Here is a 23,161-nt window from a genome sequence, read left to right on the forward strand (position 1 = left end):
TCCAAAACACTAACCACTTGAGGAGGGTACTACATTATGTAATTTCACTTCCACGGAATAAAAGTAATCGGAGTTAATCTTAACAAAAGAGCTTTCTTTCAGTCTCTGCACGTAGGGGAAAATGGTCCTTGGATTTTTTCTGAAGGACAGAAATTTTGAGAGCCAATGGATCAATTGTGAAAAGAAAAATAGGCAGGGGAATGGACTAAATAAAGTAAATCTTTTCCAGATTTATGATTCTATAATGTGAGTTTAATTTAAACCATCAAAGATAACACTGATTACCAGAAGACCCTGTAAACTCAGAGAGTCTTTTGTACCCCACCTATTAAAAATTATCCTGTTCCTCAACTGAGATCTTCTTGTGCCCAAAAGATCAAGCTAAATTTTCTACATCTCAAAGGAAATCATTAAAGATTTGTCATAGTAACAAAGCCATAAAGCATAAAGAAGTCTGAACTAAGCATTCACGATTTCAGGTTTGTGTATTTTTAAAGCAACTGTTTAATCCTGTTAGTGTATAAATACATTTCTTGAAGTTAATTCAATGGAAAAATGTTTTGATGGAGAAAAGCATTCCATTCAAGTAATAGTTCGACTAAGAAAACAAAGCTGCGATGATTACCCCTAGTCTTTCTGCCTGCTCAGATTGATGTATTTGGGGAATTTTATTATTAAGGAGATCTGTATTGTTATAAAAATGTGGAATAATTATTTACCTAGGTGCTACTCTGCAGCACAAGTAACATGTATATTAGGGCTTTAATTAACTGAATGAAATTCTAATCGATGTATGTCAATCTTAAATGCTGCAATACACATTATAATTCTGTAAAGTTCAAATTTATTTTTCAAACTGTGTGACCTCAGATGGATTTCAGGTTGACGCAATCTAAAATTCTCTCTAGGGAAATTCCATTTGTTTAACTTATCTAAAAACACGTTCTCCGGATCTTGCAAAACCCCTCAGAACGGTACCTATCACTGCTGGGTCTTCAAAAGCCCAGAGGACAACTACATATATATCTTTGCTAGGTAAGGGTTTTGTCATGAAAAATAGTGCATAATTAAGCAAAGTGTCCAGCTCTGAGGTTTAATTTTGAAATATGTTTGAAGTACCAGTCCTGCCTGTTGTTCCTTGAGCAAATCAACCTTTAAAAAGTCAGAGGGGAAGCCAGGAAAAGGGCAAGTTTCTAATGTGGTAACATTATTTGCTCATTTTCTATAAAGTCTGGAAAATAAACCTTCCTGATTTTTGCTGGAAATCGTGAAATAACTGAGGGACGTCTAAATAATCAATGAAAGTCACAGGATATTGGTGGAATCGTTTTAGGAATGAATCTCATTTCAACACATGGAAAATACCCAATAACCATGCCAGCTTAAGGAATAGATATTATAATTCATAAATGCCTAATTTTTTTTAAAAAAACAATATATTAGGTGCAACCTAACAACCCAGCCTAAGACATTAATTGTGTGATTGTTCCTTTTACATTTTTACATTTAGGCCTCATCAAAATCAATCTGAAACTCTATGCATTAAAATGGCATTATGAAATAAACACTAAAATTCACAATAGGGCCTTATTCTGCTACGGCAACACTATGTCATGCAAGAAACTATACAGTAAAATATAAATAGTCATTATGTCATCACCTTCCTGAAAAAAAAGGAAAATTCAGATATAGGGAACATCAAGTATATTTTATATTTTTCTTATTTACCAAAATTCTATTGTATAGAAGAGATACTCAGATCTCTGCTGCTGCTTCTTATATTATCTCATTAGACCACCGTTGAAATTAGTAACTACTCTCCCACACAGGAATTAAGAGAACTACTGAGTTAGAATGAACATCTGCAAACATGTAGGAGGCAGAAGAGAACACCAACCAAGTCAGCCTCTTCTTTAGAAGCCCACTTCCATCTGGAATATTTCACATTTAGGCTCCATGCGCTTTTGTTGAAGTTTTTAATTCTGGTTGCAGGATGCCTCCCAGCCCTAAATCCAATCCTGAGGGGCAAGGTAAGTTTGGCACTGTATTTGCCACTGGCAGTAGACTGTACTGGAGTAGTTATCTTGACAGAACTTCATCCACACTGCTAGATAGGAGGTGACAGGTATTCGCATACATTTCATTAAATTAGTGGAAAGCAGAGATGGATAAAATTCAGCCACAGGGCGAGGAAGACCAAAGGAAGCTCGTAATTGTTTCCAGAAAAATATGTGGATGGCTGTGTTGTGTTTGCAAAGTGCAATCATCTGTCGACAATTAAAATATTACCATACTAGAGGAGAAGCAGGCGAACTGTAAAGGGACAATTTAAGCTCCTTTTGGGCTTACAGTAGTGCAGGCTGTTGGGGGGAAAAAAGGGAGAAATTGATTGCCGGATGGGCTTTTCCATGCTCTATCAGCTCTGATAATGAGTCAGTCTGTTGGCAAGGCAGGCAGAAATGTCCTCTCCACACAGAATTCTAATAAACCTTCCACCGAGGGCACAAACCGTCTGCCTCTGCCTGCCTCTTTCCTGGATCAGTCTGGCCTGCATTCCAGGAAGATAGAAACCCTTCTTCGACCCAAATTAGGTTTTGGGAGATACATGGTCATATGAAATATTTAAATGCAATATCTACATACTATTAAATTTCAAATCTGCTTTCACATTTGCAATAAGATTAAACAGTATCTAAAGCCATTTCAAATGTTCAGTTCCTGCTTTATGCACTGGTAGTGATATTTCTTATGAGGAGAACACTGAACAATTCTCTCCATTAAGCCTTAAGCCTTAAAAAATCCTTTTATAAGAGTCCTGCGATTTTATCACCTCGGTCTTGAAGAATTATACAATTTTCAGCCACATTAGGAAACAAAGGACAACCTTTCCTAGACTTACTTCAGTTCATCTGTGATATGTTTGAGATCAGCATAAAAATTTACTTCATTGTTTTGTGAACTTCAATCGCTTGCTTTTCACTCAGGCTCACGTCACATATTCGTTTTTGTCCTAAGGTTTTCTGGTTCGGGGCACAGCAGGCTGGACGTTTGAAAGCCCAGGACGTGTTTTTTTTAACCTATGATTATAGGTTTGCCTCCAGAAAAACTGAGGCTTTAGGATAGCTTTCAAAGGAAGCCATTTAAAAAGAAAAACATTACAGAATATACAAGTGCAGTTTCTGGACCTCAGACACAAGTTCCTTGACGTGTTGAAAGGTGATGTTTCCGATTCCGGACTCCGGAACTCTTTTCTTTGCTATCCGCAGACTTCTGTTGTGAAATGTCTATTAGTGCACTGGCGATTGCGAGACCTAAAGACAAAAGAAAATAGTTTAACGCTCAATTATTCTTGACTAGTAGAATTACAGGGTTGCTTAGCTGTCTAATGAGTTGCTCTTCTGGTGGGTCAAATGGAGAGATGTGCACTCAAGTATCTGCTGGCTTGCGAAGATCTTCAGGAAACGGCAACAAACCCAACTTGGTCAATTTTAAGGCAATGTGGGCGTCGGGAAGAGAGAGATCAGTACTATAATAAGGCAGTTTCGGTTCGTAATCATTTACCCGGAAGGCACTGCTGAAAAGATGTGCAACTCAAGTATTTGCTGGCTTGCTAAACTCTTCGGGAAATGGAAACAAACCCAAGCTGGTCACTTTCAGTGCAATACGTGCATCACAAAGAGAGATATCAGTACCGTAACATGGCAGTTTCAGCTAGTCATCATTTACCCGGGAAGTGCTGAAGAGATCTATAACTCAAGTATTTAATGACTTGCTAAAATCTTCGGGAAAGGGAAACAAACCCAACTTGGACACTTTTAAGGCACTAAGACATCAGGAAGAGAGGTATAAGTACTAAAATAAGAGCAGTTTCAACTGGAAATCATTGTCCCAGGAATATGGGTCTTGAAAAATCCATGGGGAGTGTGAGGAAGAGGAATGGGGAGGAATGGTGACCCAAACTTTGGATGAATAGGTCACGGCGAGAGATGTGGAGCAAACCAATCACAGAATGCATACCCAAAAATATTGCATATTGTATCGCTCTTGCAAGACCAATATATTGGGGAAGCAGCGTGGCTCAGTGGAAAGAGCCTGGGCTTCGGAGTCAGAGGTCATGGGTTCGACTCCCAGCTCTGCCACTTCTCAGCTGTGTGACTGTGGGCAAGTCACTTCACTTCTCTGTGCCTCAGCTACCTCCTCTGTAAAATGAGGATTAACTGTGAGCCTCACGTGGGACAACCTGATTACCCTCTATCTACCCCAGCGCTTAGAACAGTGCTCGGCACATAGTAAGCGCTCAATAAATGCCAGCATCATTATATTTGGAGTTATGAACCATCTGCTAGCTCACACTGAGGACCCTGATGATAGCACATTTGTCTGATTCACATGGAGATTCAGATATTTCCGCCGTGGCAGTCCTGCCTACCATTCCACTCCTAGCTGGGGTACATAGGGCAAGTCCTTAGATTCGAGGCAAGCCGTGGGATGAGTGGGTAGGCTAGCTCAATCCAATGTCACTATCTCCTCTCTATGGCAACCCAACCTATCGTTTTTTTCAGTCTTTTCAGCTGAATTGCATTTGAAGTTCCTAATAGGAATTAGAAGCTATTGCTAGCTGGTTACAAAGCAAGATGGCGTAGTGGATAGAGTGTGGGCCTGGGAGTCAGAGGTCATGGGCTCTAATTCCGCTCTGCCACTTGTCTGCTGTGTGACCTCGGGTAAGTCACTTCACTTCTCTGAGTCTCGGTTACCTCATCTGTAAAATGGGAAATGAGAATGTGAGCCCCTCGTGGGACAGGGACCGTGTCCAACCCGATTTGCTTGTATCCATCCCGGGGCTTAGTACAGTGCCTGGCGAACAATAAGCATTTAAATACCACAGTTATTATGACTATTATTACAGATACCATAAGCGATGTTAAGATAAGATTTGGGCTACAATGAGCTTTTCAGAATGGCCTCCATCGGGTCTCAGAGTTGGTAGTGAGTGGCCTGAAGCCTGAGAGCTTCCTTCACCCAACCACTGTTGCAGGAGAGATGCTTTTTTCCCTCATTATCATTAGACTATTCAGATGACTTTGATGGACTGAATATAATAGGCATGACTGGAGCAAAAAGGGACTGTGTCTTCTACTTTAATTGCAGGTTCCCAAACCACAGATGGAGGGTGTAGATTTTGAGGACACACCTCCACTTAAAAGATGAGAAAGAGAGGGTGGATGGGGGGGGGTAAGTGAATGTTGAGGAGGTGAGGGTGGGCTGTGGGGAGCTTCTCATCTGATGGTTTCTAATAATAATAATAATGTTGGTATTTGTTAAGCGCTTACGACGTGCAGAGCACTGTTCTAAGCGCCGGGGTAGACACAAGGGAATCGGGTTGTCCCACATGGGGCTCACAGTCTTAATCCCCATTTTACAGATGAGGTAACTGAGGCCCAGAGAAGTTAAGTGACTTGCCCTCAGTCACACAGCTGACAAGTGGCGGAGCAGGGATTCGAACCCATGACCTCTGACTCCAAAGCCCGCGCTCTTTCCACTGAGCCCCGCTGCTTATCAAGGGATAGGTGAGATCCTCATGGATTAGAGAGGGAGGAGGTGGGGCCATGTGGAGTTTCAGGAGAAAGTGAAAGATCTGGAATAGTTGGAGGGGGTTGTGGGAGTCGAGGAGAGAGGCATTATAGTGTTGTCAATGGGGAGAGAGGGCTGAATTACAGCAGGAGAGGCTGAACTGGAAGTAGGACTGGTCTCCTCTCACTCGATATCTCTTTAATGAACAGGATTAAATAGAAGCTGGATTGCTGGGAGAGGACTGCAGTCTGCAGCCAGAAAACAAAAATCTCTGTAACCTACCACAGGAGAGAACTGCTGGGCTCTCAACTACTCTGTGACACAGTGTTCAAAGAGGTGAAGGCTTCACTGACCACTCAGGAATTTGGAAACAGAAGGTGGTTTGATAGTGAAAGGACAGCTGGAGGGAGGGGATATTTGAGAAATTAAAAAACACCCTACATACACACACACAAACTGGAAACAAACACGATTTTCTACATCACTAGTTTTGCAACCTCTCACCTTACCACGCATCCCACTCCGGTGACTCTCCCAGACAAAGAAGTGCTTTTCTTTCTGACATGAAAATCAGCTGGGATAAATCAACTAGGCCAAAGTTAGTACTTGAAGCAATGATATACTGTGCCTTGAAAGAATTAATGTAGCTTCTAAAGGTGAGTAAGTTACAAACAAGGGAACAACATAGGTATGAGGAATCCTGAATCGACAAATCTTTTGAGACAGAGCACAGAGTCGACAGCACATTTTATCACTTGACAGTGAAAAGGTATTCTCTTCTCAGTAGTACTGAGATGAAGTAAATCCAAACTTCTAATGTCACAGCCTCAAATAAATTAAAATTCTCTTGTCTGCAGAGAACTATAACTTCTTTAGATCTTTGATTGCCTTTGAATTATACCCGTTTAAAAGTAATGGCCTGAAAGTTCACTGCAAGCAGACGCTTGCCAAGTTTCCTCAGCTTACCTAACCTAAGGTTTCCCTTGACAGCCACGGTTTTCCCAACACTGTTCTTCAGTATCCTCTCTAGATATGCTGCATGTCACTTTGGTTACCGCAGCATACGGCTTTGAGTAAATACGGTCTTCTGGGATTGTCCATCATGCTGCCATCATTTCCAGTCAGTTAAGTCTTCACTCAATATTACAACTGTTTCATGCTTTATGCCATTAGTGTATAAGTAGTTACATTAGTAGTTATACAGGGAACTTGTTTTAACAGTGGCATATATTAGTTCTTGGTTTTATGGCACAACTGGCCCCTGAAAACCATCAAGTCAAAATGTGGTTAACCAAAACCAATAGTCTCCTAGGAGCAGTGTTATAAATGGGGGATTGATGTTTGAACCAAGGTTGTATATCCTACTTTCATGAAAAATTACTCAGAATTGTGTACCTCATAAATTATAGATGAATACTATAGCTACAATAATGTATTTACACTGTTCTGAGTCACAGAGGGTTCACAATAGGGTAGCTGACTTTTATTTAATCAGAAAGAAAACAAACATTTGACCCTCTCTGGTAATCGAATAATCCTCTTCAACTCCTGTTCCCCCTAAAAACTTCTTCCTCACCTCATCATAGCTTTGACAATAGATTTCCCAAGGCTTCCCTGTGACTCCCCCCACCCCACACTCACTGCCTGCCCCTAGTCCGGTGCCATAAGGAAGCTAGAGTTGCAAATTTTAAACTAATTTGCTGTAAAGCTGAAAATTTAGATTTGTAAATTTAGCAATGTTTGCTGTTCATTTTTACTTTAACTCTCTTAAGTTGAGGAGTGCTCGTATCTAAATAGTTCACGAAGTACTCAGCCTTAAAAGTACGGTAACAGAAAACACTAGTTACCGTAACACACAACAAGAGATTTTCCTCAAGTTGTGAATAGCATTAGGACAAACCAATGTAACTTAGAAACACGTAGACATGATTTTCACACACTGTGGGATAGTACAGGGTTATTGGTGACTGCCACAAACTTCCATGGATTTTACTCCCAGTGTCAAAGCTACCAATTCCCTAACCCTCTTGGATCCATGAGCCTTTGGATTTACCAGCGCTTCGAACGGTGCTTTGCACATAGTAAGCACTTAACAAATGTCATCATCGTTATTATTATTTACCAACAGGATTGTGCTGGTGGTTGAGAAGGGCAAACTCTATGTTTATTTGAGCTTCTAACACTCCCGCTATATTATATGGCTCTTCTTTGAATAATTATTGCCATGTATAACAAATTGTATGTTTCCTTTAATGTGAACAGGACCACTTAAAATAATTTCAAAGGCCACAATATCCAGATATGACCTCATCACATGCATTTCGCTACTGCATCTTCTGGCCCAAAGAAAATGAAAAAATACACTTTCCATTTACATGTGGCTGCAAATATTCCTTTACTTATACAAGAAATACTGCCAGAAAGGAAATGAATAGTTCACTTTGCTAGCACTGGAAATGCCATGCTAATCTAAGCTGTCAGAAAACCTTTGAATATTAGACCTAGCAAATGGAACAGTCTAATTGAAGTGATGTTTTTCCACCAATATTTCCAGGATTTGCTAATAATTTCAAAAACTGGTTACATGCTTAGATTCAAGACCATCAAACATAAACTACCTCTTCATTTCTACTCACTGAAATATTAAACAATAGCATTTATTGAGGCACACAACTGATTGAGCGATTGAAAGCCCTGCACTGACTTTATAGAGAAAAAAACATATTTTAAAACAGATATACTTACTTTTCTCCCCAAAATTAAAAAAAAAAAAACAGCTGGCGATTTCTGCTTCATGCTACTTTTTAGTAGCATCTCTAGCTCTCTCAACAAATCAGTTAATGGTATTTACTGAGCACTTATTGTGTGCAGAGCCCTGTACTTAGCTCTTGGAAGAGTACGTTGCAAGAGTTTGTAGATATGATTCCTGCCCACAAGAAGCTTAAAGGGAAGGCAGCCTTTAAAATGAATTACAGATAGGGAATATGGTAGAGTATAAGCATGAGAAGCAGCATGGCTCAGTGGAAAGAACAGGGGCTTAGGAGTCAGAGGTCATGGGTTCCAAACCCAGCTCCGCCACATGTCAGCTGTGTGACTTTGGGCAAGTCACTTAACTTTTCGGTGCCTCAGTTCCCTCATCTGTAAAATGGGGATTAAGATCGTGAGTCTCACGTGGGACAACCTGATTACCCTGTATCTACCCCAGGGCTTAGAACAGTGCTCGGCACATAGTAAGCGCTTAACAAATACCACCATTATTATATGTGTATGCTGTGGGTCTGGCGATGGGGTAAATATTCAAGGTCTTAGGTGACGCAGAAGGGAGGGTGAAGAGGGGAAATGAGGTCTTGGTCAGGGAAGGCTTCTTGGAGGAGATGTGATTTTAGAAAGGCTTTGATGGTGGGGGGAGTAGGGGTCTATCCTATATAGAAGGAGAGGGAGTTCTAGGTCAGAGGGAGGATATGGCCAAGGGGTTGGCAGCAAGACAAACCACATCAAGATGCAGTTGACATTAGAGGAGTAAAGGGTGCAGCCAAGGTTGTGGTAGATTACTGAGGTCAGGTAGGAGGGGGTGAATTGATTGAGGGCCTTAAAGCCGATGGCAAGGAGTTTCTGTTGATGTGGAGATGGACTGGCAACGATTGGAGGTTTTTGAGGAGTGGGGAAACAGGGACTGAACGTTTGGCGGAAAAATGATCTGCGCAGCAGAATGAAGTACAGACTGGACTGGGGAAAAGCCAGGCAGGGAGGTCAGCGAGGAGGCTGATGCAGTAATGAAGGTGAGATAACAGAAGTGCTTGGATCAGCATGATAGCAGTTAGGTTTGAAAGGAAAGGGTGGATTCCAGAGATGCTGTGAAGGAAGAATTGACAGTATTTGGTGACAGACCGAAGATGTGCGTTGAATGAGAGAGATGGGTCCAAGAGGGTGACAAGGTTACAGACTTGTGCAATAGGGAGGATGGTGGTTTTGTCTAGAGATGGGAAGTCAGGGGGAGGACAAAGCTTGGGTAGGAAGTTGAGGAGTCCTGTTTTGGATATATTAAGTATGAGGTGTCGGTCAGACCCTCTCAAAAAGAGATGTCCTGAAGACAGGAGGAAAATCAATCATTTATACTGAGCACTTACTGTGTGCAAAGCACTGTACTAAGCTCTTGGGAGATTACAATATAATACTTGGTAGGCACGTTCCCTGCCTACAAGGAGCTTACAGTCTAGAGAGGGTTGACAAATACTATTTATTGATCGCCTGACTGTGTTTCACCATATCTCTTACGGATCAGACAAGATGTATTTTATTTGGGATATAAAACCCTTTGCCTGACTTTATTTTCACAAGGAATTTAGTCCCTTGATTTAAGTTTCATGATGCCTAGTCCACACTGAAAAGCACTACAATATAGCAGGGGACGCTTCTTTCAAATCGAATGCTACATAGTGGGGCACGCTGGCATGCTGTTATAGTTCCATTAAAACCGGGTCACTCCAGATGATCATTTTTCAAAATGTCACACAAATCATCTGATGAAATCCACTTATTGTGTTCTCTAGGCCCAGCACAGTTCCTTGTTATCAAAGCAATACAATTAAGTGGGGGAACAATTCATTATTTTAGACTGGTGGTCTAAAGGAATTTCATTTACCATGTCAAGATGATGCACAGACGCTGCAGGCTGGCAGAATTTACATCGAAATACAACGGAAGATTCAATAAAAGTGCTGCGGCTTAAATATTTAGTATGAGCTTTACATTTTTGCAGCTTTAGTTCTTAAATACTAGGTCCTGAGACATTTAGATTATTTAAGTTTAAAGGCTAATCGCCCGCTGAAGAAAATGATATCTTCTGCTTTGTGTCCCGTTCCCTTTATCTGTTGTCCCCCACGGTCCTTTGCATGAAGAATCACCTTAAACCGATAGTTGCTGGCTCAGGCGTTTTGAATTGGGGGAGGGACAGGGATAGCGGCTAGCTTGCCTGACTCTCTGTTAGGCCTAGGAAAGACCCTTACTCTGGGTAGCCTGGGGCCTGAAGTTCAGAGTTGGGTTCTAGAACCGGATCCTTAATATTTCAGAATGATTTGAACCCCCTGAACAGAAATCACATTTCTTTTTACTCCTCCTACAATACGAGGTGTATGCAATCGAAAGAGAACTATTCAAAGTCCACACCTCTCTACTGGACCCTATTTTAAAATCAGTGAATTCATACAGTGGAGACACAGCATGAATTTAGTTATTTTTAGTCAAACTGTAGTATTTTCCCTAATGGAAGCGAAATGGCAATAGCGCATTCTAGCAATAACAATCTAATCATAAAATTACTGATGTGTGGTTTTTTACAATTACGTAGAACAATTAATAAGTACAGTAATGAAACACAGCACATCAAAGGAGATTACTTTGGAGAGAGCCTTCCCAAAAATGGTACTTCCATATTACATTTGTTAGAAGCCTATGAAAAGTCATTTATTTTGAAATGCATTCCTCTCAAGTCAGGGTAAAAGCAGGCAGCACTATATATTTTAATTTTCCAGGAAAACAGCTTCATTAGGCGTGAAAGGTTAATTTCAGGTTTAAGTGGAGTTCAGGGAACAGTGCAGGGGTCTGTGGTGAATAGCTCAGTCAGCGACAGGCAGGCTGAATGAGTGCTCTAAACTGTTTGCCCTTACTGAAATGCCTTACTACCTCATTTACTATCTGTCTTCTTTTACGGCCTGTATTTGTAGTTCTTCTAAACCTTTAATAGCTACGGTTTTATTTCACCGTAATCAGATTTAAATGGAAATACTCGTGCTGGGACATTTAAATGCCTCTTCTCAGATTCTACAGAACTGCACACTGTGAATCTGAGTCTTGGCTAAAATTCAAATATTAGGACAGGTACTTGGAAGAATTTGGATGGAGGGCACTTATACCCTTGCTGGCTTGCAAATTTATTTTACAATTTTAACGTTCACCATAGCCACTGAGGAAAAACGTGTGAAGGGAAATGGAAAAGATTTCTTTCCAGTTGAATGTACAGGACTGAATTTTCTATACATGTTACTATTAGGCAAAATTCCCCAAAATTCCACTGTTGGACAGAACCTGGAAACCTGTGGCCCCGAGGACACTAAAATTACGAAAATGGGCTATTTGCATCAGTTGCACTTGGAGAAACTTTCCATCAAAACTAGAGACAGCTAACAGTAAGAAGCAACATGGCCCAGGGCATCGAGTTTGGACCTGAGAGTCAAAGGACTTAGGTTCTACTCCCGGCTCTGCCACTCGAATGCTGTGATCTTGGACTTTGACTTCACTTCTCTGAGCCTCAGATACCTCATCTGTAAAATGGGGGTTAAGACGGTGAACCCTATGTGGGACAGGGACTGTCTCCAACCCAATTAGCTTGCATCTATCCCAGTGTTTACACAGTAAGCTCTGAATAATCTAAAAATAAAGGCAAATGATGGTTATATTTGAGCTATAAAATTGATTTTCTGCTTCAGCATAACAAAGTCATTTTAAGAAAAGTTTGGGAACGGGCACTTCTTGGAGAATGAACTTGCACATGAGTGCCTACCTCATTACTCAAGATACTACTCTTATTTGTCCAGCACTCCTAAAGTTCATGTGAGCTGTGTTAAGCTGCTAGAAAATGCAGTGAGTTACAGTCTCTAATCACTGTTTAATTCAAATCACTAGAGGGCTTAATGAGTACAATATCTTTCTGATCTCATCGGTACTTCTTGTAATTACATGCTGGGAAATTTTCCTGGGTTCATTTGATCTATTCTACCATTTTATCTGTGCTACAAAACAGCACTATCAGAGAGAAGCCTTGTTCACCAAGTCAACTTTACAACTATGGCTAAGCTTCCCAATCCCTATTAAATTTCTCAATCCCTGTTTCCCCAAGTCAGCCGAGGGGCATCTTTTAGCCTTTTCCCAATCCGAGATCAATCAATCATATTTATTGAGCACTTACTGTGTACCGAGCATTGTACTAAGCGTTGGGGTAGATATAAGATAGATCTTACATGGGGCTCACAGTCTAGGTAGGAGGAAGAACAGATATTGAATCCTCATTTTGCAGACTAGGTAACAGAGGCCTGGAGAAGTTAAGTGACTTGCCCAAGGTCACACAGCAGACCAGTGGTGGAGCCAGGATTAGAACACAGGTCCTTCTCACTCCCAGGGCCATGCACATTACAGTGATAATTAATTAATGATCACTAGGCCACGCTGCTTCAATAATTCTCATGACAATGACAAAATTCTAAATGAGAACTGTAACTTAATGAATACATTTCCTTTTGGGGTTTCCTTAGAGATGTAGGCATAAACTACTTTCAATCCTTCATTAGTTGACTGAGTTTCAAAAGTACAGGCTCAATACTGGTAGAAACAGTGATGTAAGCAGTTCAGAACAACACAACAGAAAACAGACACACAAAACACGCTCCCTGCTCACAAGGACATGGGGCATGTTTCTTAAACAGCACCTCACAAAAAAAACCGAGTTAATTTCCTTACAGGACAAAGAGCCAGGATTCTGGAAGAAAGAGTATGTTCAGACATAATACATCTCTTCAGGATTTTGATTTCTTCATAATAATAATTTTGGTCGTTGTTAAGTACTTACCGTATGCCAAGCAGTATGCTAAGCATGGGGGAAGATATTTCATTTCTATATCTACCCACCAACGTTTTAGTATGACATGTTGGGGCATAATACAGCTGCAGTTGGATGTCCAACTAGCTGGAAGTGGTCGATGGACTCACCGAAGACCTAGCTCTCTCCAAACTACACTGTTTCCCCTGTCCTTCTCTCTCAAGGGAGCTTCACCGTCTTGCACGCTGCCCAAAATTGCTGAGAAGCCTGCTCCTGACCCCTCATGTTGCTTCTGTACAATTCCCCCACATCCATCCCTCACCTTCTCTTTCTTTGCGGTCCACATAATCTTTTATCACCCACTGAAATTACCAGTTGTTGTTATACCCCACCACCCTGCCTCCACCTCTGACTTTCTGAGCAATTTTGATGCATTTCTCACCTCCTCTCCCTCTTCTCCAGGCATTTCAACAGCCACACAGATGTTCCTGATGACCCTCCATCTGCCCGCTTCCTCTCTCACCTCAACTCTGCATTGACCACCTGCTTCACCCCACCTCACCTGCTCACCACCTTGGACACATGCTGGATTTCATCATTACTGGTCAGTGTACGTGTCTCCTGCAAAATACATCTTATACCAAAGCAGGTCAAACTCTCAACTTGATACAGCTGGCCACAGTGGGAGACTGGGAGGAGAAAGACGCAGGAGAGGTGGCCCTCCTCTGATTCTGCCGGCAGCCCGATTCTTTGTACCTGCTCTGGGCTGAAGGAGCTGCTGTTGTTGTTTGCTGGAGTTCCAGGATCCCAAGCTGCTCTGCTTCTGGTTTCCCAACACAAAAAGTCCTTCATTCAGGCACGTCTACAGAGGGAGGGGAGGGGTAATTTCTGCTACATCTCTCTTCTCCTGATGTTACTGTCTGAAAAGACCATCTGGTGAATCTGTGCGTGTGTGAATGGGAGGCTGTATGATAGGCATGTGTGTTTACCTCCCTGTTTTTGTCTCTGTTCTGTACCTATCTGTGTTTTTTAAGAATCTCTCCCTCTCTCTCTGTCTCAGCCAACTACCTTTTTGCCTCTCCTGCCTCTCATTCAGTCTCTGCATGTCTTTTTGTCTCTGCATGTCTTTTTGTGTCTTTGCTCTTCCCTCTCTTTCTTGCCTTCTTCCCACTAACACTGGACCACTATCTCTGTCACCACGGAAGCTTTCACTCATTAACACTGCATCTGCAGAAAAATGGCAAAAGTGGTGCTATTCTTTGATTTTTGTTTCTTTTTGTTCACAATTTCTCTGGGCAGCAATGCACTAAATGGGTCCTCCTTGGCCTGAAAGATTTCAGGCCAACCCCTAACTGCCCAGCCTTCTAGGAGAATTGGACTCGGGTTCAGGGGAGATACTGAATCAATATCTTGGTCAATACAGCTTCTCAATTAAACAGTTTTTAATATCTGTGGATGGGTGTAAATTATCGTTAAGCGTTCCAAACAGCTGCTTCATTGGCTCACACAACTATGACACTAGCAGGTTATGTTAATCCCCTAAAATTTGGAAGGACTTTGGGAAGCAGACCTGATGAATGGATTCTAGAAATAAATGTTCTTGGATTTGACTCAGAATAGGTGCAGCCTGCAGAAACTAGCTTTCCTCTGTGCCCAGAGAAACTTGAGCAACCACTTGATAAGGAGAGAAAGCAGTTTGTCTTCCATGTACTGACTTCTCTCCAGAGACAAGAACAAAATTAGTGCCAAGTCAAAAGGCATTCTTCAGTTTGGATGCATGTCCACAGGGAATTAGATTGAGAATATCACCCCCTTAAGCCACTGATCAGTTATAAGCTTTAGGAAGAAATGCTTTTTTGAGCATTCGCTGAGCAGTAGTTGCCACTGAATAAACAGAGAGGAGTAATATCATAGGTTTTGGATAGAGCCCTTCCCCTATTAGAGAGTGCAAAATCAATTAGTACCAAAATTCTAACATCTCTTAAAAGTGTCATGCTCTTTCTGCCTTGATTTTATAGTACACGCGGATGAAAATCTAAATGCTATCAGAACATCAAAACAGTAAATGCCCACCAGTTACCTAAATCTCACAGGTTGGTAGAATAAATGAAATCTCCCCCCACCCAAAATGACTCACTGCCCATATGTAAAATTGTTTTCCGTTTAGCGGCTGCAATCTGTTTGCAAAGCTTGACACCGCTCATAAGTGGATCTCACACTTGAGAGCGACTCAGATTTTTTGCTCAAAAGCCGACCTTTTCTCACTGCCACGGGTGGAGTCAGCCTGCCTGCCGCTATGCCTCCTAAAAGTCCACTGCTATGTCTTCAGAATAATAACTGCAGTGGTGAGAATATTGTTATTTGTTAAGCACTTAGTATGTGCCAAATACTCTACTAAGTCTCTGAGTAGATACAATGTACGGAGATTGGACAGAGTCCCTTATATCAGAGGGAGCTCACATTCTAAGATGGAGGGAGAACAAGTGTCACCCCCATTTTAAGGATGAGGAAACAGAGGAACAGAGAAGTTAAGTTACTAATCAAAGGTCATACAGCAGGCAAGTGCCAAAGCAAGGATTAGAACTCAGGTCTCCTGACTCCCCGGCCCATGCTCTTACCACTGGGCCATATGAGGTTGTGTTTTATTACGTTCTGGTAGCATTTCTTCCACTCATCTTCATTATAACTACCCTGGTTAAACTCATGATCAGCAGCATTTTAGGTATTCAGATATTATTCAATCACGACATATTTTCCATTGGAGATGCACTGTACTGAACATTAGCTCCATCTTGGTATACGTGCCGTGTTCTAAATCCCACAATTAGTTGTCCTTTTTTGCCACTTTATATAAAAATTGCTAGAAGGTGCTGATAAAATTGCTCAATAACACAGCTGTGACATTTGTGGCAGATCCAGATTCTGCAGCCTCCCTGCCTTCCTGCTGTAGTGGCTAGAACAGGGGCCTGGAAGTCAGAAGGTCCTGGGTTTCGGCACTTAGAAGAGTGTTTTGCACAGAGTAAGCGCTTAACAAATGCCATCATTATTATTATTAATCCTGACTCTGCCACATGTCTACTGTGTGACCTTAACCAGGTCACTTCACTTCTCTGGGCCTGTTACCTCATCTGAGAAATGGAGATTACGAGTGTGAGCCCTATGTGGGACAGGGACTGTTGTCCAACCTGATTACCTTGAAGCTACCCCAGCACTTAGACAATGCTTGGCACATAGTAAGCACTTAACAAGTACCATAATAATAACAATGATAATTTTATTATTAATCCAGAAATGGTTGCCAAAAACCATATGCTCTTCTTCCCTCTACCTGGTGTCAGTATTGTGGGGGGGGGCTCTAGATGTTGTTTGGGGATGTGCCTGGAGTGGTTGTGGCTGGCCTGAGCTGGTGGTAGCCGAACCCCATGGTTGACAGCCCCCCAACTCTTCTACCCCTGAACAACATGGCCCTGAGAGCCAGGGCAGAAAGGAGCAGAGCAGTCTGGGAGTGCAGCCTGCACCTGCCCACTTGGGAATTCTACGCTCGCAGACAACCAGCATAAAACGCCTCTCTCCTTCACAGATTCTATGGGTGCACGGCTAACCCCCGGGAGCAACGCACCGGAGAAATCAGGATCATTATTAATATAAATAGTACCGAACTCACAAAATAATAAGGAGCTAGATAATTACTACTGCTGTTAATGGAGCGGCCAAAGGCACTCTGATGGGAGCAGGTGGGCCCAGCATCAAATTGCTTCTTATAAATCTGCTCTGATGTCCATCAAATGGTATAGGGGGCAAGACACTGCACATTGTCTACCGTCCTCTAACAATTCAAAACCGAGAGTCTTTCACGGCCTGCTCGTATGGTCAATTTTCACCTTTATGTACGATTGTGTAAAACCTTCTTCTCTGAAAGGTTTTTGAGAGCCTGAATGTGCACTAAAGAAATAGAAAAATGCTTCATTTTCACCCTCATTTTCCTTCGGAGCAACCAATGTTACCGCTCAGCTACTGGGACTTTCATTTCACTGTGACTTAAAGTGCCTATTGTATGTCCCCCAAGCACCAAGTCCAGGGCTAAGAAAGAGATATTGTGGATGATAATGATTTCGCTTGAAAGAGAGGAGAAAAGCTTTCTTACTCAACAAATGGGTAAATCTCAAAGAGAATAATCATCTCCATAGTGATCTGGAACTTTCCTGCATCCTGGAGAGTAGATAATGAATTCACTCTGCTTCAACTCTAATGGTGTAAAGAGACTTCCTATACGTTAGACAACTTCATCATCCTCAACGACAGCACTTTTTGAAAACCACCAACTGACGAGCACCTACAGAACCCTTGAGTCACTGGTTACGTCTCCTCGCTTCCTTGTCAATAAGAGAGCTTTTGTTCAAGTTTATACCTTTCAATCTTTAGTTCACCAAAACTTTTTTGGAACTAGTATGAATGGAAAACTAGTAGTAGTATTTATGAGGTGCCTCTTTTTCTTTTCCAGGGCTTGAGGAATTTTTTATGAGACACGCAAAACAATGCTCCTGTCTTTGAGGAACCTACAGTCGAATGAAGGAACTCAAAGATGAATGCGGCTGAGGTTACTATATGATGTTTCTACAGAACTCACTCTGAAGGAAAAGGTTTCAATATCTTTTTCTGAGAAAAGATGGGAGATTTTACCTTATTCATTAGATGTGTTCACTTTGGATATTTTCCATTAGCTTTCAATAAGTACCTTGTCTGGCAGGTGAACTGAAAAACTTGCTTTTGGGTCAACAAAATAAATCTCCTTCAGTTGTTTGTAGACTCGGTTGGAGATTGGAATAAAATCCTCGGGATAGCAGGTTCTGAGCTACTTTCTGCTAAGGGTTACAAATTAGCCTTCCTTTAAGAACTGTCCAGTGAACCAGCTGCTTATTTCCTCTAGGCCAGTGGTTGGTTAGTTCCCACCTTCACCTAATAATAGTGGTGTTTATTAAGCATTTATTATGTACCAAGTGTTCTTCTAAGCCCCGGCATAGATACTAGATGATCAAATCCCACATTGGGTTCACAATCTGTGTAGGAGGGAGAACAGATACTGAATCTCCACTTTGCAGATGAGGAAACTGAGGCACAGAGAAGTGACCTGGCTTGCCTAAGGTCACACAGCAGACAAGTGGCGGAGCAGGGATTAGAACCCAGGTCCTTTGATTCCCAGGCCCGTGCTCTTTCCACTACGTCACACTGCTTCTCTCACTTGACGTTTGAGTGAAAGCAAAATTCAGAAGATCTGAAATTAGAAGGGATAAGGACGGGAGGAGTCTGCTGTTTTCGGGTATCCAAGATTCCTTTTATATTCTCTGAGGGTTGGATGTCTAGAACTGGATCTGGATGAAATTCCTGCATGGTAAGATTTGCAAAGAAATAAAAAAAGAATACGATGAAGAGAATAGATAAAAATGGCTTACGCTCTTGCTGGTTTACTGTAAAACAAGCAGTGTGACCTAGCAAATAGAGCACGGGCCGGAGGGTCAAAAGGCCATGGGTTCTAATCCCGGTTCTGCCACTTGTCCGCATGTGTGACACTGGGCAAGACACTTAACTCTGTGCCTCAGTTACCTCATCTGAAAAATGGGGATTAAAACTGTGAGCCCTATATGGGATTAGATTGTATCTACCCCAGCACCTAGTACTGTGCCTGGCACAGAGTAAGCACTAACAAATACCATAAAAAAAAAAAGGGTGGCCAAACGGGCTATTGTGTGGCTTCTGCGATGATTAGGTCAAACAATACTGGTTCTTTTGTAACAAGCACAGGGATGGGAGCCAGGACACCAGGATTCTAAACTCAGCTCTATCACTTGCCTGCTGTATGGCCCTGGACAAGTCAAGCAGCATGGCTCAGTGGAAAGAGCACGGGCTTTGGAGTCAGAGGTCATGAGTTCGAATCGCAGCTCTGCCACTTGTCAGCTGTGCGACTGTGGGCAAGTCACTTCACTTCTCTGGGCCTCAGTTACCCCATCTGTAAAATGGGGATGAAGACTGTGAGCCCCATGAGGGACAGCCTGATCACCTTGTATCCCCCCCAGCGCTTAGAACAGTGCTCTGCACGTAGTAAGCGCTTAACAAATACCAACATTATTACTTAACTTCTCTGTGCTTCAGTTTCCTCACTTATAAAATGGGGATAAAATCCCTGCTCTCTCTCCCTCTTAGCATAGAAGCCCCAGGTGGGATAGGGACTGTCTCTGATCTGACGATTTTGAATCTACCGCAGTGCCTGCACAGCATTCTCTTAAATGCCCCTACCATTACTACTATTACTATTAATAATACTAATGATAATGGTACTTAAGTGCTTACTATGTGCCAAGCACTCTTCTAAGTGCTGGGGTAGATACAAGTCAGTCAGATTGGACACAGTCCCTGTCCCTCATGGGGCTCACAGTCTTACTCTCCATTTTACAGATGAAGTAACTGAGGCCCAGAGAAGTTAAGTGACTTGCCCAAGGTCACACAGCAGACATGCGGCACAGTCAGAATTAGAACCCAGGTCCGAGGCCTGTGTTCTATCCATTAAGCCATACTGATTTTACTAACTAGCTTATTCCTCCTCAACCTGGGGGAAGGGGAGAGGAGGGAGGGAAAGGGAGGTTATTTGCTGAGTACTTTTAAAGACCTCATTAGAAGAGGTACCTCAATTGATTTGAAGAGGGGCCTTTTAAAGTTTTTTGACCTGCTTTACCTCTGTGTCAGAAAACTTTAACTGTAAGGAAAAGTCCATAGAATCAATCAGTTGTACGTATTGCATACTTACTTCGTCCAGAGCACTGTACTAAGCACTGAGAGTACAAAAGAGTTGGTAAACAAGATCCCTTCCCTCAAAGAGTGGGAGACACAATCCCTGCTCACAAGAATAAGGGCTTTCTCTGGGAGAAAAAGACTACTCCTTTCACGTAAACTTAGCAGCAATTATTAGCTGAAAAGTAGGTCTGTGGCTCTGACTCTCATTTACGTTTGTTCATATTTTACTTCATGGTGTAAAAAGTAGATCTGCAGTTTGCTCCTACAATATTGGTAAAACACCAACTGGTGACAGAGGGCAGGGAAGTAAGAACTTGGACCTATAGCATTTGAAACATTACTGGTGTTACCTGTCAAGGAGCAATTTCAACGCGCAACCCATTATTCTTGGAGAGATGGATCTGAGAGAACAGAAATGCACAATATAGAATGAAATGCAATTATTGCAACAGATGTTGTGCCACTACAGTTAAAGTCTGCCGGCATTATTTTCTAGTATATATTAAAACTCACTATTGCAAAGGGAGTTATAAGCACAGATGGGTGAACTAGCTTAGGCAAAGTATAAATTGATTTTAACTTCACTCATTCCACAAAAATGAAATTATGCGATTTATAGAACCATCCTCCTCCTTCTCCCTTCTCCAAAACAGTTCCTATCAGACACAGCTTGATTTTGGTTGCCAACACAGATGAAATGTGTGGCTCTCATAGGGCTCACTCTAAAAGCAGGGGAAAGGAAAGGGTAAGATGGGCCACTAGACTTCTTGGGAAGGTCTTATATGAAGGGGATGAGGTAGACAAGGTATCTAGAAACCCCCCAAGAAGGTTATTCCCAAATCTGGGGCATAGTGGTGGCCTGGACCTACTAGTTCACGATTGTTTGGAAGAGCATTTCTTCACACAACAAATCATCCAACAGGTCTTTGGAAATACACTGGAGACAACTTCCAAGTGCAGAAAGTGGGGTAATCAAATAGGGAATATGCTCTATTTACCATCCGGGAAGAATTAAGTCAAGGATCTAAAGGTGAATGGAGATAATACTAAAACTTGTATTATCTGTCAATGCTAAAACCGTGTGCCAAACACTATTAATGTCCAGTCTTATCGAGATAATTGAAACAGGCACAGTCCCTGTCCCACGTGGGATTTACATTCTTAGTAGGAGGAAGAGCAGGTACTGAATTTTCGTTTTACGGATGAGGAAACTGAAGCACAGAGAAGTGACTCGCCAAAGGTCATACAGCTGGCAGGTGGCAGGGCTAGAATGAGAACCCATGTCTTCCATTAGGCCACACTGCTCCTCTCGGAGGAATCAATCACAAGGGCCTGAGTTTAAGTTCAATAAAAATAATTACTTTGTTATTTATTAGACGCATACTATGTGCCAAGCACTGTGGGCTAAGCCCCGGGGTAGACACAGCATAAGCGGTTCGAAGGGAAAGGAAGGTAAGCAGAAAAACTAATAATAAGAATGTTGGGGAAAACAGAGTTTATCAGGTAAGCAAAACACTAAAAGGCAAGTCCTGCTAGAGGGAGGCCTAACACAAAAGGCAAAGCTATCTGCCTGCCTGGAGGATCAGGACACGCTAGAACCAGGGAGCAGGCAGGATAGGCAGGACAACAAAATGGCAGGTTGGGTCACCCAAAACTCTATATGGGAAATGGGAAAGCAGCATAAGTGGAAATTAGCCCAGATCACCGAACGGACCAGAATTTTTGAAAGAAAACAGCACGATTCTGTAGAGATAGGTTCACAGGAGTCAGAGCAAGAATGCAACTAGAATGAGGCATTAAAGGAAATTAAAATCATTTTTCAATGTGAGACAACCAACGACTGGCACAAAAAAAATCCCTGCTCAGATCAGAAGATATGGGAAACCGACAACAGGTGATGACTAAACTATGAAGGTAGTTCACTGATGTTTCACTCCTGCGCTTTTGAGAAGATCGAACAGGAAGAGCTGACCAAAACAAGCCTTTCTTCAGTTGGGATATTGGGAAGCAAAGCTAGAATGGACAAAAACATGGTCTGCATTCAAATCACTGGGTTCTGATAATATACAACGACAGTACTTAAGGAAAAGAGAGACATAGCTCACTATTGTTTTTGAGAAATATGGGCAGACTGGAGACTTTCCCAAGGATTGCCAATGGGTAAATGTTAGACCCATTTTTTAAAAAGCCAAAGGAATGGTTCTGGTTAATTATGGACATGCCAGATTAACATCAGTAGCTGGGAAGATATTAGAATAAATCATCAAACAACTCCCTAGGAGAACAAAGGTTACTAGGAAACCACCGCCATAGCTTTCTGAAGAGCAAATTCTGACAGACCAGATTAATTTCCTCCTATGATAGCTGACAGGCAGTCTAAGAAAGGGAAGTAATAGACACTATTTATCTACCCCTCACAAGACATTGGATTCTGTCCTTCATAAAGATGAAGGGATGGCTTGGACATTTTCAAGTATATTAAAAGCATTTTTTAAGGGTGGCAATCACTTATTCTTCATGGCCACAGGTACATGAGGAAAATAATAGACAAACCTCCTTAGACTGTGAGCCCCATGTGAGACCAGATCGGTGTGTCTGACATGATTATATCCTAATTTTACCCCAGCACTTAGAACGGTGTTTGGTACGCAGGAAGCACTTAACCAATTAAATGATGATAATAATAATTACAAAAAATCATGGTATTTGTTCAGTGCCTACTCTGTGGCACACACTGAATTAAGCATTGCATAGATACAATATTATCAGGTCCCATACGGGGCTCACAGTCTAAATAGGGGAGAGAATAGATATTGAATCCCCATTTTGCAGATGAGGGAACTGAAGCATAGAACTGAAGTGACTTGCCCAAGGTCACACTGCAGGTAAGTGACGGAGCTGGGATTAGAACCCAGGTCCCCTGACTCCCATTCTGTGCTCTTTTCACTAGGCCATGATGCATTATCATCATCATCATCATCATCATTATTGCTATTATTATTAGTTCTAATATTATAATCTGCCCTGGGTATGAGTTAATCATTCACCTATCTAGAGACGGGGGGATGACAATTTTTTTTCCATGGTATTTGTTAAGTACTTATTATGTGTCAGGCACTGTTCTAAGCGCTAGGGTAGATACAAAGTAATCAAGTTGGACACAGTCCAAGCTCCACATGGGGCTCACAGTTTTGCAGGTGAGATAAGTCAGGC

The 23,161-nt window shown here is 41.9% G+C and overlaps 1 protein-coding gene across 2 annotated transcripts in view; it reads right to left on the reverse strand.

The window, feature by feature from the left end:
* Positions 1–230: 230 nt before the first annotated feature.
* ATRNL1 (attractin like 1) overlaps positions 231–23,161 on the reverse strand; it is a 602,864-nt gene continuing 579,933 nt past the window's right edge. For both annotated transcript variants that reach the window (XM_001513843.4, XM_039914307.1), the window contains one exon: positions 231–3,311. In XM_001513843.4, the coding sequence (XP_001513893.2) occupies positions 3,187–3,311 (125 nt within the window). In that variant the 3' untranslated portion in view covers positions 231–3,186. The remainder of the gene's footprint in view (positions 3,312–23,161) is intronic.

Source organism: Ornithorhynchus anatinus, chromosome 16 (genome assembly GCF_004115215.2).
Source record: "Ornithorhynchus anatinus isolate Pmale09 chromosome 16, mOrnAna1.pri.v4, whole genome shotgun sequence".
NCBI classification, from domain to species: Eukaryota; Metazoa; Chordata; class Mammalia; order Monotremata; family Ornithorhynchidae; genus Ornithorhynchus; species Ornithorhynchus anatinus.